This window comes from Eucalyptus grandis, chromosome 11 (genome assembly GCF_016545825.1).
Source record: "Eucalyptus grandis isolate ANBG69807.140 chromosome 11, ASM1654582v1, whole genome shotgun sequence".
NCBI lineage: Eukaryota > Viridiplantae > Streptophyta > Magnoliopsida > Myrtales > Myrtaceae > Eucalyptus > Eucalyptus grandis.
This window is the reverse complement of record NC_052622.1, coordinates 3,394,063-3,411,554: the sequence shown is the minus strand read 5'-3', so window position 1 is coordinate 3,411,554 and position 17,492 is coordinate 3,394,063. Positions and strand designations below refer to the sequence as shown.

At 39.3% G+C, this 17,492-nt stretch overlaps 1 protein-coding gene across 1 annotated transcript; it reads left to right on the top strand.

The window, feature by feature from the left end:
* Positions 1–5,394: 5,394 nt before the first annotated feature.
* On the top strand, positions 5,395–10,348 carry LOC104426989 (60S ribosomal protein L9-1). The gene is given in 4 exon segments (XM_039304682.1): positions 5,395–5,728; positions 6,260–6,351; positions 6,458–6,509; positions 10,104–10,348. Coding segments are annotated over 4 exon segments (699 nt in total). The 5' UTR covers positions 5,395–5,418.
* Positions 10,349–17,492: the final 7,144 nt, after the last annotated feature.

Here is a 17,492-nt window from a genome sequence, read left to right as displayed (position 1 = left end):
ATGCTGTTGTGACGGGCGAACGTGGAGATTGCTCGGAAACAACTTCTCCTTAACGATCGAACCTTTAGTTGCCTTGAAATGAAAAAGGGGTTGGAGAAGCATTAAATTATCAGAAGGGTCTTGCGCAAAAACGAAGTGATGAGGGAGGAACCTACGGATTGAGCCCAAAGCAAAAATTGGGAACCTACACCACAATGGCTAAGAAATATCTTCAATTTGGTGTAACTCGCACTTTGCGTCAGTTATTGTATAAATAAGAATTTATATGTAAGCAGTAGGAAAATTCCAAATAAAGATCCGAAGTGGATCATGTTCTATATAAGAGCATAAAATACCATGATTTTCTCAAATAAAAGTATAAAGTGACTATGTCAATTTCAAAGAAGGACCCGGCTTTCCAATTACTTAGAGCATTTTCGTCCTTTGTCTTTTTTTTGAGTCTTTTTCCTTTTCTCTTTATTTTTTTTCTAGTTATCCCTTTCCTCTTTCCGATGATGCTCGAAGAGGGCAGGGCACCCTCACCCTCGTCCTCGGTGAGGCCATCCTCGCCCTAGGCTAGGTGACCCTCGTCACGAACCTAGAACCTTACACCTTCCGAAAAAAGGGGTTATGGAAGAATTACATTTCTCGGAATGGGTCTCGTGTGAAAAAGCGAAGTGATGATGGAGGAACCAACAACCTAAGACCTTAAATTGAACCCAAAGCAAAAATTGGGAATCTACATCACAATGGTTCTGAAATATCTTCAATTTTGCATAACTCGCACTTTACATGGATTATTGTATGAATAAGATTATGTGTGTGTGTGAGTATAAAAGCATTCGAGCATAAAAAAGGCTTCAAATTGACATTACATAACCATGAAGTCATGGGTTCAACTCTTGTCTCCGCAACATTTTTGTGATAAATAAAAATTGGGTTTGGCTGATGTTACAAGAGTCTAATATCAATACGATTGAGCAACTATTTAGAAATCAGAAAGCTAACGTGATGTTTTCACTTGTTATGTTTCGTTTGTTCTGTACTATGCCTCAACTCCACGTAATTTATGTCTTCGTATTGTAGTAGCTGCATTGATAGACAATATAAATTGTAATGTCCGTACATTAAAAAAAAAAAAAAAAACTTCTTTAATAATAAGGGGTTACAATTAGAAAAGAGAGAGATAATGAAGAGCAAGGGGCAAGGGTAATAAATAGGTAGTAAAATGATAGGAAAATTACAAAAAAAAATAATCATAAATCTATTGTATAAATGCCAACTTAGTCCCAAATATTTCAATTCCACCAATTTAATTCTAAACTTTTTGACAAATTGTCAATATAGCCATTTCAACTATTTTGAGAAAAGAAACAATTGACATAGACACGGATCGTCACACATGACATGGCCGATGCTCACGTGGATGTTACAATTTTTTTTTTAAAAAATTGTGAAATTTTATAATTTTATATTTTTTATGTGATTCTATGTTATTTATTTTTTTTCCATTGAGACCAACAAGGGTCGACAAGGCCACTTGGCAAGGGCCTACAAGCCTTTGCGTAGATCTAATGAGGGCTTGTAGGCTCAATGACCGTCACTAACCATAATGAGAAAAAAAAAAGAAAAAAAAATCAGTTTTTTTTTTTAATATTTACAAGAAATTGTCTACGCTCACATGCTAGTCGTGTCATGTAAGATACCCGACATTTGCAAGCGAAAAGTATGCTCCAAATCAAGAAGTCAAATAAAATTGAGGAGGAATATGGTGAGTTCATAATTTCTTGAAAGCGGTTATAAGACTCCTCTGAGTTTTGGAAGCTCTCATATGCTAGATCTAGATTTGGGAGAAGTTACTTAGAGGCATTTATGTGCTCATTCAATATCTCCTAATCTATATATAGATTTTGGAGCCTGTTCAACTTATTTTTTGCGTCTCTAGATGGTGATGGTGTTGAAAACGTTGAATTTAAGCGTGCACCGCTCATTGGACAAATTGTAGCTTTTGAAGCAAGAGATTATGAAGTGCACCTATCAGTTATGATGATACGAGATTCGGTAAGCACGCGCTGTTCATTATGCTTTTAGGTCGAGATGGATCTATCCCTGTAAGATGAGAGTGTGCTTATTAAGACATTTTATTCTTTTTTGTTCTACTTTTTCGTTTGGGATTTGCTTTGTTTTGAACCTCTCATGTATTATCTTGAGTTCTTGATATATGAATAAAATGTTTACTTTCAACCAAAAAAATTTGATTAAACTAAAGAGCTTTTGACTAAATTGACATTCGTGCTATAGATTTATGTTTTTTTTTTCTTAATAATTATCCCTAAAATGAGTAGAGAGTTTTACAAGCGGTCCTTGCCAAAAAGAAAAGAAAAGATGCATGATTCCTTGTAAATTACAATAACCACGTGTTCAACAAACAACTTTTAGAAAAGACATGGCTGTTGTATATTGATATTGATATCGAAAAGGTTATATTGCGCCTCATACTTTTCGTCAAATTACAATTAGTTCGTCACTATATCATATTATGTCATGGGGGTGGTGGGGGTGGTGGGATCGTACTAACATTTTATCTTAGCAATTTGTTTCTTTTTTGCCTGAACCACATCTTTTTTCAAACATAGATAAGGTCAATGACTCCTTTGGCTTTTATAGACAGTCGAGCTAATGGTCATGGACAAAAAGAACCCTATCTAAGTCGAATTGAAGTCCTAGTGGCTACAGGCGGTAGCTCAAAGATCACCGGCTATGCACTTATGCCTCAAATTCAACTACCGAAATCCCTTGACGAAAGCCACGAAAGAAGAGAAAAAAGAAAACACAAAAATCAGGAGGTGCATGTCTGAATGATATCAATCCATGACAATAGCAAATATCATCGTTTTGAACGTGCGATGTTCCTATGTCAGGTCCCACTAGATTTGCCAGGTAGGCATGGAAATATCTAAACCGCCACCGGATTAGATATTCTTGTGAAGCTATGTGGCTTCTTTTTTCCTAATGTACCTATCTTTCATGAATTATGATTTGTTACATTAGATATGATTAGATGGTGGTAGGGTATACCTGACCACTTCCACATCATTTTCTTAATTTCCTCAAGCCTCATCTGCTCACACGCATGCCAATTCAGTTCTAATGTAGAGTTCGAAGTAATTAATCAACGCATGAGCTAGAAGAGTGCGACGGGCATGCGGCTTAATTGAAAGTGCTTGGTGTTTGATACCATTCGATGTCAAATACACGAAAACTACTAGCTTGTATTGGAGAATGAATAGTACCCCCTATGTCACCTTAATAGCACCTCACATTATCCATGACTTTTGAAAGTTGGCTTTTGGACACCTAATAAAAAAATTCACACTGCTTATCATAACTTAAAATGAAAATGAAAGAGAGAGAACTCATACGTAGTGTCTATTCATGTTGGTGAACCTTGCCGTATCTTCTTGTTGTTGCCAAAATATTGTATATTTGATTCATAGTGCCAACAAGTCCTATAGGTGACAACGTGTGAAGTCAATAATCATGTTGGTTTCGAGCCGGTGGTGTTGTGTAGTACCAAATTCGAGTTTCCTCTGCTCTTCAAGTTAGGAGTGTGCAAAAGAACTGAGGTTCCAATTTATGGTTCCATGGGCGGATCCGTCCACTCGCTCACCCAGTATATTATAATAATATATTAATTTTTAACATTAAAAAATTGAAATTACTAATTAACAAACCCAAATTATAATAATTAACCCAAATCAAATAATTAAAAATTAATTAAAGTGGGTAATCTAATATCATGCCAATCACACCAAAGGTCGCGATCCTAGAAAAGTCATTGACAAAAAGCCAAGCAGTTAGTGGGCAAAAAGCAAGCACACAAGAAGCAGCGGGAAGAGGAGGAGAAGAAGAATAGGTGAGGCAAAGAACCAGCAATTTCGGTGAAAATCAAAGTTGTTTCGCACAATTAACGAGTGGATCGCGGTTCCGATTTTTGGGAAGCTCGATGTGATTCCAAGAGCCAAACCACCGGTCCTTAGCGGGCGTCCCAGTTCTAGGCTGGGAACCCGGCCCGTCCAGACCATGCACACCCCTAGTTTCAAGTCGTACTCCCATACCGTATCAAGATTTACTCAATAACTTTTTTGTGTCACGTGTAATTGCACGGTTGGACTTAGTCACAGTTCCAATGAGGCCCATATTAATTGCCCAAGCCCAACCCCTAATCCCTGGCTCCTTATTGGGCCCAACGATATTCCAGACCGCAGAGCCCGAACACATCCATCTCATTTCGGGCTTCACACTCTGGGCCTGTTTGGTTCAGCATTCCAAATGCTCATTTGGATTCTAAAGTCCTTTGGCCAAATGCAAACGCATTTGGTTCGTATTTGCGCAACTTTGGCAAGATGCAATTGCATCTCCAAAGGAGTCTAAAGGCCTTTAGCCCAATGGAGCTCTTGAGGTGCATTTGCAAGTTGCATCCCGGGAATGCAAGTAGCTCTGCCATTCTTGTTCATCTTCTCCAACCTCTCCAAGCCGCTGATCGGAGGCCGACGACCACCGGCGAAGGGATGGCGTGCGCCGGCGACCGCCGCCTGAGGGTCGCCCGACCCCGGCGACCGTCGCCTGGGGTCGCCGGACCTTAGGTGACGCCGGATCTCGCGACCCGGCATCGACCGCTGGATCGCTCGACCCGAGCGACGACCGCCTGGGTCGCGCGACCCCGGCGACGGCGCCCGAGGCGCGCGCGGCCGTCACTTGGTCGCCGGGTCGTGCGACCCCTTGGTCGTGGGTCGCGCCCATCACTTGGTCGCCGACCCTGGTCGCGCCGCCCGAGCTCGCGACCCAGCGACCGTCGACCGGGTCGCATGCGGCACGTCGCCCGGTCGCCTAGGTCGCGCGACCCCGGGCGGCACGCCACCCGAGGTCGCGCAACCGCGAGATCCGGCCGCCAGATCCGGCCGGTCCTACACGCCCGGTTCTGGAGGTCCGATGGTCGGATTTCAAAAAAGAAAAATAGAAATTTTTTTGTTTTTTTAATTCAATAAAAGTAATTTACAAATGCAAATTTTACCAAACGATATTTGCATTTCGGAAACCCTCATTCACCCAAAGGTATTTGCATTTTGGCAAATGCATTCCCCAAAAGCTGAACTAAACGGGCCCTCTCTTTTAGAGAGACGGCAACTGGGCATGTGCTGGCCCAGGAGCTGTTCATGGGCAGGATTGGCCCGGAAAGAAAAGCCTTCGGGCCTGGCGTTCCGGGCCGTACCCGACGTCCTGCCCAATTTTGATCTTAAGAGTTTCTCTCCATGCAAGTATAAAAATCAGTCACTGTCACGCTTGCTAGGGCTTCGAGGCGAAGCAACAACCTAGTCTCTCTCAGCCGTGCGGTTTTAGCAGAGCCACCCGCCGCTGCCGCCGCCGCCCGAAGCGAAGATGAAGACGATCCTCTCTTCGGAGACAATGGACATCCCCGACGGCGTCACCATCAAGGTGACCGCGAAGATGATCGAGGTGGAGGGCCCCCGCGGCAAGCTCACCCGCAACTTCAAGCACCTCAACCTCGACTTCCAGCTGATAAAGGACGAGGAGACCGGCAAGAGGAAGCTCAGGATTGAGGCCTAGTTCGGCACCCGGAAGACCTCGGCCGCCATCCGGACCGCCCTCAGCCACGTCGAGAACCTCATCACCGGCGTCACCAAGGGTTACAGGTACAAGACATCCATAAAAAACTTAAATTTTTTTTGTATGCATAAACAAGAATTTTTATGCATGCGCTGCGTGTACGCTCACTTCCCCATCAAGGGTTAGAATCTAGTCCAAAAGTTGGAATCTTGCGGTGTATGTTCGATGGATGTTCGATGGAAATTCGAAGTGAAGAGGTCTTTTTTCTGAAGTAAAGTTCTGCATATGAATAGCTTCACGTCATTAGGAGAGCTAGAGATAGCTTGTGGGCTATTCTGTTCTGTTGGTCCTCTTGATGATTGTTTACACAGTAAGTGTGTGCAGTTTTTGTCTGTTAGCTTCTCATGTTTAACGAATCAGTATAGCCCTGTGCTATAGGCGTGTGTATACCGAATGGACGCTGCAGGCTTCGGGCCGGATACTTTGGCTTTTGGGTTTGGACTTATATTCTGATAACAAGTGTTCCCAAAATCAAATCATTTGATGATTTTGCCCACCCCTATTGTTTTTTTCACTTTACTTATCATGTGGGTCTAGATGAAACTGAAAATAATCTTTTTCTTTGCTCATTTTACTCGGGTGTTTTACTCAGGTGAGAAGGCCGAAATCCGTGCAGGACTATCTGTGGTCCGTTCGGAGAAGGTGAAGGATGAATTGGTCGTGGATGGGAATGACATTGAGCTTGTTTGGGGGTCTTGCGCCCTCATAAAACATCTACGTCCTACTCATCATTTTGCGAAAAGCTCTTTCTGAGATTAAATTTCTGCTAGTCTTTGCTCATTTTACTCAGGTGAGGAAGGGGGAAATCTTTGAAGGGGTATTTTGTGGTCTGTTGTGGGAAGGTGAATGATGAACTGGTCGTGGATGGGAATGACATCGAGCTTGTTTTCGGGGCACTGTCTTGTGCCGTCATAAAGGAGGTAGGTCCTACTCATCATTTTCGGAAAAGCTCTTGCTTAGATCAAAAACTATTTGAATTATTTTTTTCTGGTGCCCAATGTTCTAAGTAAAGCACTGGGATTGTTTTTTTTTTTTTTGGAGTAACTTATGTGGGGGCTTTATGTTGATTGTTATCATACATCCATATCCGTATGCTGTAGTGCTCTAGTGGATTGCTAATTAAAGCACAAGCACAAATTAGGGAGTAATTTGTAGTTCCAGGCAGAAAGTAGCTGAATTCCTTACCTCCCTCCTCCAAAGAAATCAATTCTAGACATCAATTCTATACATAAACTTGGGATTGGTAAGATGGGTTAGTGTCCTGAGCTCAGTTCCTTATCTCCCTCCTCCAAAGGCGCTTAATTCTTGGGAGGTGAGCAGCACCTAGAACTGCAACCATGCAACGAGAGTCTTTGGCAGCTAGGATCATTCTTTTTACCATGAACCTGAAACCATAAATTTATGTTAGTAATTTTATTTTTTTTCACCCAGAATAATCAAATACTTACATATTCCTTGCATCTAGTATTGATCCCTTGGTGCTTGGAAACTTATCCAAATGTTTGAAGAACAAACCTAAAGCATCCACCTCCACTTAATGCAAACAGCAAACATCAATATAAAAAACATAAAGAAAACGTAAAGCTAATAAGACTCGGCTTATCCCATCTATTTTCCTAATCGAGTAATGCCCAACAATCAAATATACCTCTCTACTTGCTATCTCACAAAACGTTTCCACTTCCTTTGGTGCTAAATGTTTGAGGCATCGTCTTGTTGTTTTCTACATATAGCATTAAGTATTAGCATTAGCATTAAGTATTAATAGTACCAAAGGCATCCTGGCCCTATGATTTCATAATAAAAAATGGAAAATTGAAACAAAGCAAATACCTTAATTGGTAAATCTCCTAAAATTACTCTGATCTTCTTGGCCTTGGCCTCTTGTATAAAATTCACTACTCTTCTCCTTTTCAAGCACATATCTTTGGGATTTGCATAATTCTAACAATATGAGGTCTGGGTTGCGCCGCCTAATTTCTGATGCAACTCTTCGCCGTGATTCCTGCAAGCAACCAATCAGTTTTTACCAAACAATTTTTATGGCATTATGACAGATATTATTTATTTAACAAATTTAGACATACACTAACCTTGGTATCATGCTTCACACCGAGGATGAATATGTGGCAGGATTGGCACTTAACTACCAATTTGTGCATAAGAGTGGTGGTCTTCCAAAGGGTGGGGTGGGGATGGGAGATGAGTTGTATAGGGTCCTAGTGCATAGGCTTCCTAGCTTCCTGCTGGAAGACAAATATTCTTTAATTCTAACAAAAAAAACTTTTAACCATTAAATTTTTAAGAATTAAAATCACCTAGACCTACCCTTCAAAGTGCTGGCATTGGGCTTCCATAAGGTAGATAGCTTGGATACACCTTTCATCCCAAGCATCTGTACATGCTCAAAATTAAAATTAGATAATTAGATAATCATCCAGCATAATTCCTAATTCACAGATGCTAGGTCTTAGGTCTTAAAATGCTAGGTCTTAAAGAGCTACATCCAGGAAAAAATATTACAAATAAGCACAAGTTTAGATGGAGCAATGGTCGAGCAAGCAGTTGAAAATACATCCTTCCCCTCCAGCAATTACAGGCTCTCAAACATCCAAACTCCTCAAGCTCTTTCTAACTCTCTGTACTTGCTAGAATAAAAAAAAAAAAAAGGCCCAGAAATATAAGAAAAGAAGAGCCACAAAGAATGAGAAGATACTTTTCTTCAAAGACCATTATGACTTCATCCAAACCTATGTTTTTAGGGAAATTTTTGAACTATCTGCTTATTAAACAGAGGGAAATGAAGGTCCAAATATGTCATTTCCAAACTGATGACCACATATGACCAGCAAGCCCGAGTTCTAACTTAAGCTCCACATTGTCTTCTTTCCCCTTGGATATCAAGGAAATGAACTGGTGAATGATGACGCACCTTTGAAATCTGATGTTGTTTGTTTTAGAGTTTAAAGGGCAGGGAGGCAAAAAACCACTTAAACACACTAATCCTCCTCCCTAATACCATAATCCCTAAAATCAGTTACCAGACAAGCAGTTCCTAAATCCATCCTATATCCCCAGGATCTTCTCCTAAGTGCTAAATCCGGATGATATTTACCTCTGTATTGTATTTACCTCATTGATTTGGTTTAGGATTCAATCTATTTCTAACACCATGCAAACCTTATCTTACTTATCTGAATGAATGAGCTTTTAAGCCACCCTTAAAACTTCATAAAAAATATTTCCTTCAGACTTCATCCAAACCTATGTTTTTAGGGAAATTTTTGAACTATTGCTTATTAAACAGAGGAAAATCTAATCTTCCTAGGGAAGTTTTTAGGGAGATGAGTTGTATAGGGTCCTGGTGCATAAACTTCCTAGCATTCCTGCTGGAAGACAAATATTCTTTAATTCTAACAAAAAAAACTTTTAACCATTAAATTTTTAAGAATTAAAATCACCTAGACCCACCCTTCAAAGTGTTGGCACTTGGCTTCCGTAAGCTAGATAGCTTGGATACACCTTTCATCCCAAGCATCTGTACATGCTCAAAATTAAAATTAGATAATTAGATAATCATCCAGCATAATTCCTAATTCACAGATGCTAGGTCTTAGGTCTTAAAATGCTAGGTCTTAAAGAGCTACATCCAGGAAAAAAATATTACAAATAAGCACAAGTTTAGAAGGAGCAATGGTCGAGCAAGCAGTTGAAAATACATCCTTCCCCTCCAAAGCAATTACGGGCTCTCAAACATCCAAACTCCTCAAGCTCTTTCTAACTCTCTGTACTTGCTAGAATAAAAAAAAAAAAGGCCCAGAAATATAAGAAAAGAAGAGCCACAGCAATGAGAAGATACTTTTCTTCAAAGACCATTATGACTTCATCCAAACCTATGTTTTTAGGGAAATTTTTGAACTATCTGCTTATTAAACAGAGGAAATGAAGGTCCAAATATGTCATTTCCAAACTGAGGACCACATATGACCAGCAAGCCCGAGTTCTAACTTAAGCTCCACATTGTCTTCTTTCCCATTGGATGTCAAGGAAATGAACTGGTGAATGATGACGCACCTTTGAAATCTGATGTTGTTTGTTTTAGAGTTTAAAGGGCAGGGAGGCAAAAAACCACTTAAACACACTAATCCTCCTCCCTAATACCATAATCCCTAAAATCAGTTACCAGACAAGCAGTTCCTAAATCCATCCAAACCTGACGATCTTCTCCTAAATCCTAAATCTAAATCTCGAGTATTTTGGACGATCTCAGGAAATTAGAGGCTACCAAGAGAGCGTTTCGGAGGGAAATGCTCCCCGATAGAATGTGCGCAAAACAGAAGAACAAGAAATGCACGGAAGTGAGGGTAACGGACAAGCTGACTGACTGTGGACTACGAGCGGGGAGGAGGAACTCTAATGCTTACTGGATGCGGCAGACAAGCTGACTGACTGTGGACTGCGAGCGGGGAGGAGGAGGAACTCTAATCTTACTGGATGCAAGCACAGACTCCGGCAGTCTGGCAATGGGAGGCGCGGAGGAGAGGTGCGATCAATGGGGAGGATCAATGGGGATCAATGGGAGGAGAGAGGAGAGGTGCCGCTGAGGAGAGGTGCAGGCGAGGGGATTGGAGGCTTCGAGGAGAGGTGCAAGAAGAATTTTAGGCGGGAAGCAACAGAATGAGGTGGGGTGACGTGTTTACCCATACTTTTGATTTTCTCTTCGGTGTTCGTTAAAATATCATTTCCTTTTCGAACATAAATTTCAATGATGTATACTTAACAATAATTCAACTTTTGATGGTCAGTGCGACGAAATCGTTGTCTTCATTGAAGGGGGACTTATGTTTGCCTAACAATCTCAATGCAAAAGAAATTATAATTAGCTCATTAGATATAGTGGGACTCATTAGGTATAATGGGATGACTCTACGTCAAAAAAGAGATCTATTGAACAAAGTTTTTCTTTTGTAAATGGTAAGAGAGATTTTTTTTTTTTTGCACTCCTTAAACGTTGTGATCACGAATCAATTTTTTAAGTTGTTTTTGTATTAATAGTTTCGAACTAGCCCAAACGTTTGTGGAAGGCTTTAGTCCAAAACTCTATGTGAAAGCCCGCACATGGTCAAAAGCTTAATTTACTGCGCATAACTCATGGGCTTTGGTAGCTCGCCCATCAATTCAAAAGTCTGTCCGTCGTTTCGATGCATTTGATTCGAAGCATTTTTCGGCTCGTGGCACTGGACCGGACCCGCTCACGTGTTCAACGATGAAGTGTGACTGCGAATTAGTTCGATTGTTGCAAAGCAATTATTGGGTCACATCATAAATTGTATTGGGAATATAATCTACTTCGACCTTAAACTTTTAAATTTTGTCATTTAAATTTTAAGATAATCATTTTGGCTAGTTTTGGCCGGAAAATCGCTAACGGTGATGTGCAGCTGTGACTAAATTGCTTTGTCAGTAATTTTCAGCAAAAATGGGATAAGATGGCTGTATTGGAATTTTATGGAAATGGTTAAGACTAAAGCTCTATTTTTTTTTTTGTGGAAATTGTAACGTTTCTAAAAATGTTTTCCAAATAGTTATTTTCAAGGAAAATTTAATTATTTTCAAGTATTCAATCGAAATTTGAAAAGAAGCAGAAAATATTTTCCACTATTCGATAAGGAAATTTTTTTCCTTCATGCACTATTTTTCCATATTTTTTTTATTTTACTTTTCTAAAAGAAAATTTAATTATTTTTATATTTCAAATAAAATTGATTTTAAAATTATTTTATAAATTTATCTTCTTTTTATTTTTCCTTTTATTTTCTTTTGTTTTGTCTTCTTCTTCTTCTTTAGCTAGTTGTCGGCTACTACAGCAACAACGGCGATTGGCCAAAGGTGAGCTTGAACTCACACTACACTGGCGAGAGAGCTTGAGCTTATCGCTCGCCAAATCGGCAAGCCAAAGGCTCGCACTCACTCAAGGCCTGAACTCACCGCTCACTGCGTGCTCGCTTGGCTCACAAGCTAATTAAGTGAGCGGCAAGCCTCAAGCTCACCCAAGGTCGGCAAGCTTGAGGCTCACTTGTGGCCAGTCGCCGGTCGCCGGTAGTAGTCATGGCCGACGATTGGCCAAGCCGGAACTTAAAGAGAGAGAGAGAGAATTAAAAAATGGATTTTTAAAATGAAGAAAGAAAAAAGAAAATGAAAGATGAAAAGGTTAACATGGGAGTGAGATAACATAAGGCAAAGTGAGGAAAATGTTTTGCTCTTTCTCAAAAGTGGAAAATATTTTCCTTTATATTTTCCCAAACTAATTCATTTTTCGTGAAATGAATATCGGAAAATGCGGAAAACGTTTTCTAGGAAGTTATTTTATGTAAAACGAATGGCCCCTAAATTGATAAAATTGAAAAGTTTATAACTAAAATGCTATCCATGTAGTAAATTAGGATTAATTGGATAAGTTTCCCAATTATATCGGTTTATGTATCATTGCCGGTGGATGTAGTTTAAGGTTAAAGCACACGGGAGATAGATAGAGACTCATATCATATCCAATCTCAACTCATATCATTGAACTCGGGGCTTTGTGGTTTTTTCTTGTCATGGAGACTCAAGTCGACAGAAACTCCATTGTTTGCATGCTCCTGTTTGATTAGAAAGGACAAGAGAAACAAATGCTCAAGGCGCAACTAAAGTAAACACAAACTATCGAGAGTCAAACTATCCCTAGGTTCATCGAGCTCAAATGATACTCATTTACGTTTCTCACATGTTCATCGATGTAGTTACTCAATTGGATTTATGTGCTATTTGAGTTATTGCTCTTATCTGTTCCGGTGAAAAAAATTTCCGTGAATTGACTTTTCCCAGAAATAACACACCTGACTCTTATTTTATGGAGTTAGCATTTTGAATTTCGGAAAAGCCGAGAAATCGACCTTGAATATAGCTCATAAGCAACTCAATCCATGTGGTTTTCCTAAGTTTTTTTCGTTTAATCTAAAGTTCGGTACGTCACGCATAATATTCCTTTTCAGAGTAGCCTCCAAGCAAAAAAAAAAAAGTTGGAGAATTCGCCCGCTTAGACAAATAAGGAACATTGTTAAGGAAATTTCTACGTTCTTGCTTTATCCGTGAATATTCTCGTGAATATACTGCCAGGAAATTGCTGAGTAATAATGTGGACCTGCCCATTTAAATCGATTTCCGGTGCCCCGTGGAACATTTATCCCAATGAATTCACACGCTTTTTAGTTAATACCTAAAATAAACTAATGCCATATAATTCACTACAGATTAAGTTATATTGCTTCGTATCCAAAGAATATATAAATATTCCCGGGTTCTAGTGTCACTAAGTATCACAAATCTGATAGTAAAAAAACAAAAATGATCAACGGCTCTCCATTTTTCAGCTTTTGTAAATTAGCAATTTTCATATTCACTCGCCAATTTTTTTATGTGTAGGACTTACTCTTGCTTCATTATTGATTTTCGTATGAAGTTATCAGTCTAAGTTGGAGTGACTTATCAACTTCTGTCATATTAAATTATCGATTACTTTTCTATCATCAACTTTCGCTTGAGGTGCTTACTATTTACACGAGGGTAATGGAAATCACGTTAGATTGTTAAAGTATGATTTATTACCTAGGCTTGCGAAATAAATGGAGGTGTTAACTACGAACACTTCAGGAGATCAACAAGTCAGAGAGTGAAATCCATTATTCATTCAATAATATTTTCAAAATATTTGAAGAATAACTATTGTTTATGTGATGATTTAGAGAACACTACTAATAATGTACAATTGTAACTCACACCTACTAATCTGGTCATGTGAGAATTATATCTCCCCGACAGCTGATAGGATTTGAAAATCCTAAATAATAGGTGACACGATGTTGTGACATTGTACACCTTGGCCTTTCCACAGCTGGAAGGAACTGTGCAGTTCCACAACTCACTCCTCTTTTTTCTTTTTTTCTTTTTTAATCCGTAGGTAATCCAAAAATTCGAAGAACTTTCCATGCAAATGGACATCCAAAGGACATCCAAACAACGGGTCTTGCTAAGAGAACAGTAGCGTTATTCTCTGAGAATAACGATGCCCTGTGGACCATAAATTCCCTGAGAATAGCAACCAGCAGAACAAATTTGGAAAAAAAATCACGATAAAAATTCTCATATATTAAATAAAATAATTATTTTTCCATAAAGAAGATGAAAATTCCTGCTTAGCCCATTAATACTGTGCATGACTACTTAAATATAAAACTTCATTCTTTTGTAGAGTACTTGCGAAAATATTTTTACTAATTCTAAATATAATAAAAGTCAAATTAGCAAGCCACACATGCATTTTGACTTAATTTAATGAGATTTTAAAGAATTACCGAATAAGAAAAATTTGAAAGTTGGCTAGCATGGTAAAAAGTAGGGTTGTACAAAAGAAAAAAGCATTGAGGTAAGAAATTTTAATATAAAAATTCAATATACTTAAATATTTAATAGAAAATTTATTTTTATTAGTCACAAGATGATCCTAATTTTGATTATTCAGTTAACTTTGCATAACTTGGTCCGTGATGGCTTTAAGCTATGTAAATGAGGTATTCGACTCTTTATTTTGATAATTGTATTTATTTTGTTCAATGATGAATATTTTCATTTGAGATTGCAAGTGTGAAAAATGTTTCATCGTAGAAATGTTGTTAATAGAAAACCAACACTTATTTTGTCTTATAATAAAAACGTGCAAATCCTTCTCTCTAAATTCTATGTAAAGATATTTTATGTTGATGATGTTTCTAGTATGTACTGTTTTTTAGTTTTTTATTTGATTTATTTATTTTTATTGAATTCCCTTGGTGGGACCCACCAAATGTCACGGTTCTCTCAAGGAATTCGGTCTCCTTGGGAAAATCTGTGGTGGGGGCGGCACCGTTACTCTCCAAGGAGTAACGGTGCCGTCACCTTCTCATTTCCCTCCGAACAAAATTCATTGCATACGTTTGATCCCTCTCAAAACGACAACCTTAGCCAGAGTAAAAAGACAGGGTTGGTTGAATTGGGAATCCTAAAATTTGCCTTATTTTCGCTCACGTAGTCATTGATAAGCCGATGAAAACTTGTTAAAAAAACCCAAAATTTTCAGAAAAACAGTGATATTGCAACCCAACAAGTACTTGAAGAACTCAATCCGAAGAAATAGCTTGCATAAACCCAATGCTTTGGGATGATAATTAGATCCCGACTGTCTCTAAACTCAATCGTGAACAATTGATCTTTAGTATAGAAATAAGTTAAGAAATACAAAGAATACCAAATTTCGTATCGCAAAATTTTGCACTAGGCTTATAATATGGTGTCTCGATCAAACACTTTCACCCCAACTATGATAACCATTTCGCCCTAATTAAAGTAGTAAATAGGTTCTGCCGAGGACTTTCGCAGCCGAACTCTTCGAGGCTAGATATTCCGGCCGAACTCTTCGAGGCTTTCGGCTGGAATATCTAGCTAAAGTCGTGAGCAGCTTAGGAGGCTCGACCTGAGCTTTCACAGTCATTCAGCAGATTGTCTTTTACGATGATCCCATCGCCCCCACATCCCCTTCGTTTGATACGAACCATGCACAGACAACCCTTGGCCAATCAACCTTCGAGTGATGAATCGATAATCGCGATATCGATGTTCAGATGGAATATGCTTGGCGATACCCACCTCGTTGTTTTCTAAAAGGCATAGACCAAAACGCCAGCATCCGGACATCATTCCGTGGTCGCTTTCCTTCGCGACCTCCTGCTATAAGACGGACAGGAGAACAAAGGGCGACCACCAAAGACGATCGAGCCATTATCGATCAAGAGCCGAGAGAGAAGGAAGTTATCAATGGTTTCCAGCAGTTTAGCAGTTCTGCATGCTCTCGACAAGGCTAACACGCAATGGTACCACATCACGTCCATTGTAATCGCAGGTAATGCTGGCTATGAACTTTGTGCTGAGGTCGTGGTTTATTTAAACCTTGGCGTACGTAATGAATAGCCACACCTCGGAGATTTCGTAAAGCTTTTCGAGGGGTTCGATTCGAGGTGCCAACAGCACGACCTTTGTTCTCCCGGCCGAGCTGTTCCCCACCCGCGTTAGGTCCACGTGCCACGCCATGAGCGCCGCGGCTGGTAAGGCAGGGGCGCTGGTCGCAGCCTTCGGGGTCCAGAGCTACACGCTCAGCCAAAACTCACACAAAATAAAGCACGCCATGATATTTTTGGCGTTCGTAAACATACTGGGGTTCTGCTGCACGTTCATGGTGACCGAGACCAAAGGCAGGTCGTTGGAGGAGATCTCGGGGGAGGACGAGGGCATGCACCAGGATGAGATGGAGATGTCGGAGGCGCAGACGGAAGGCCGGTCAGTTGTCATTTAGGGGGTGCACGACGGCCGGAGCTCGACTTAACAAGCTTAATCTTTCTTCAAGGAGCGGTGGCACTGCATATCGATTAATTCAGAGAGAATAAACATGATTACATATGAAATAAGAATGTTATCAAGCTCAATGCAACGATGAGATGAGGTCGTACGTTGTCTTAATTAAAATTCTATGTTTCCAAGCTTATGTATGTATGAACGTCTTGAAATGGTCGATCATCTCTTTTGTCGAATAATAGTTGCTTTTCAATAAGAGATCTCTACCTTAACGCTCGCTTCTAATGTTCTCTCTGACCTGTCCATCTTCCGGTTCGATTTGGAGTGAAAAAGAGTAGGCATTATTACTTCAAACCGGCACAAGTTTGGTCAACAAGATAGGCCTAGTCGAGATCACTAGGGATGAGCCGGCCCAATGTAGCTACATCCATTTTATTCGGTCTAAATTAAGAAGTAAAAAAAGAAAAAAAAAGAAATAATTGCGTGATAGTCTTTAATATACTATGAAAATGACACTTATTCTGATTCACAAAAAATCACATAATAAATAAATAAATTGTTATGGGACCTACTTCTTCAAAAATCTATGACTCACAATAAACTGTTATTCTCACAGTATTGCAAAGATTATTATACTAGCAAAGCTCGAAAAAGAAAATACCCGATTAAACACAAAAAGAACAAAAAAGTTTCAAAGGCCAAATTGAATTTAGGATTAATACTACAAAAAATTAAAAACCAATGTACACTTGTGACAAATTTACCCTAACTAAATTTTTGTTCACCAAAAATTCCAAACCAATAGACTCATAACATACATACCCTCAATTAGCTTCTATCAAATTTTTATATAAAATTACTGAGCTGAATAACACATAACAATAATTCAATTGATATGATAAGTTCACGTGGAAATTTATGTCGATTTTTGGTAAGTTTGACACAAGTGTAGTGGTTTGAGGTTTTTTATGGTATCAACCCTTAAATTTAAGATCACTAGTGTCTTTTATCCAAAGAATAAGGTTAATATCACGAAGAACTCAAAATCGATACATTTGTAAGTAGAAATGAGCATGGTCCCGGTGAATGGTTCTCATCCTAGAACCGAAAACCGTCTATTATGGACCAGTTCGAAAAAATTGGAGTTGGGAATTGCCCGTAATTTCATGGATCCGCCTAGGAACCAGATTGTCGCATCTAGCTTCCGAGTGGATCCATGGAATAGGTCCCACCAGGCTTCGCCGACATTTTTCAACAAATTAAAGTAAAGCGGAAAAAGAAAAAAAGAACTTTTCTATTCTTAATTGCAATATCAATAAAAAGATTGGTCATTAGTTGATGGGCATTGAGTCTAAGAGTTGAGGTTGTGAGTAAAAGATAAAAAAAACAATTTAGATGAGATG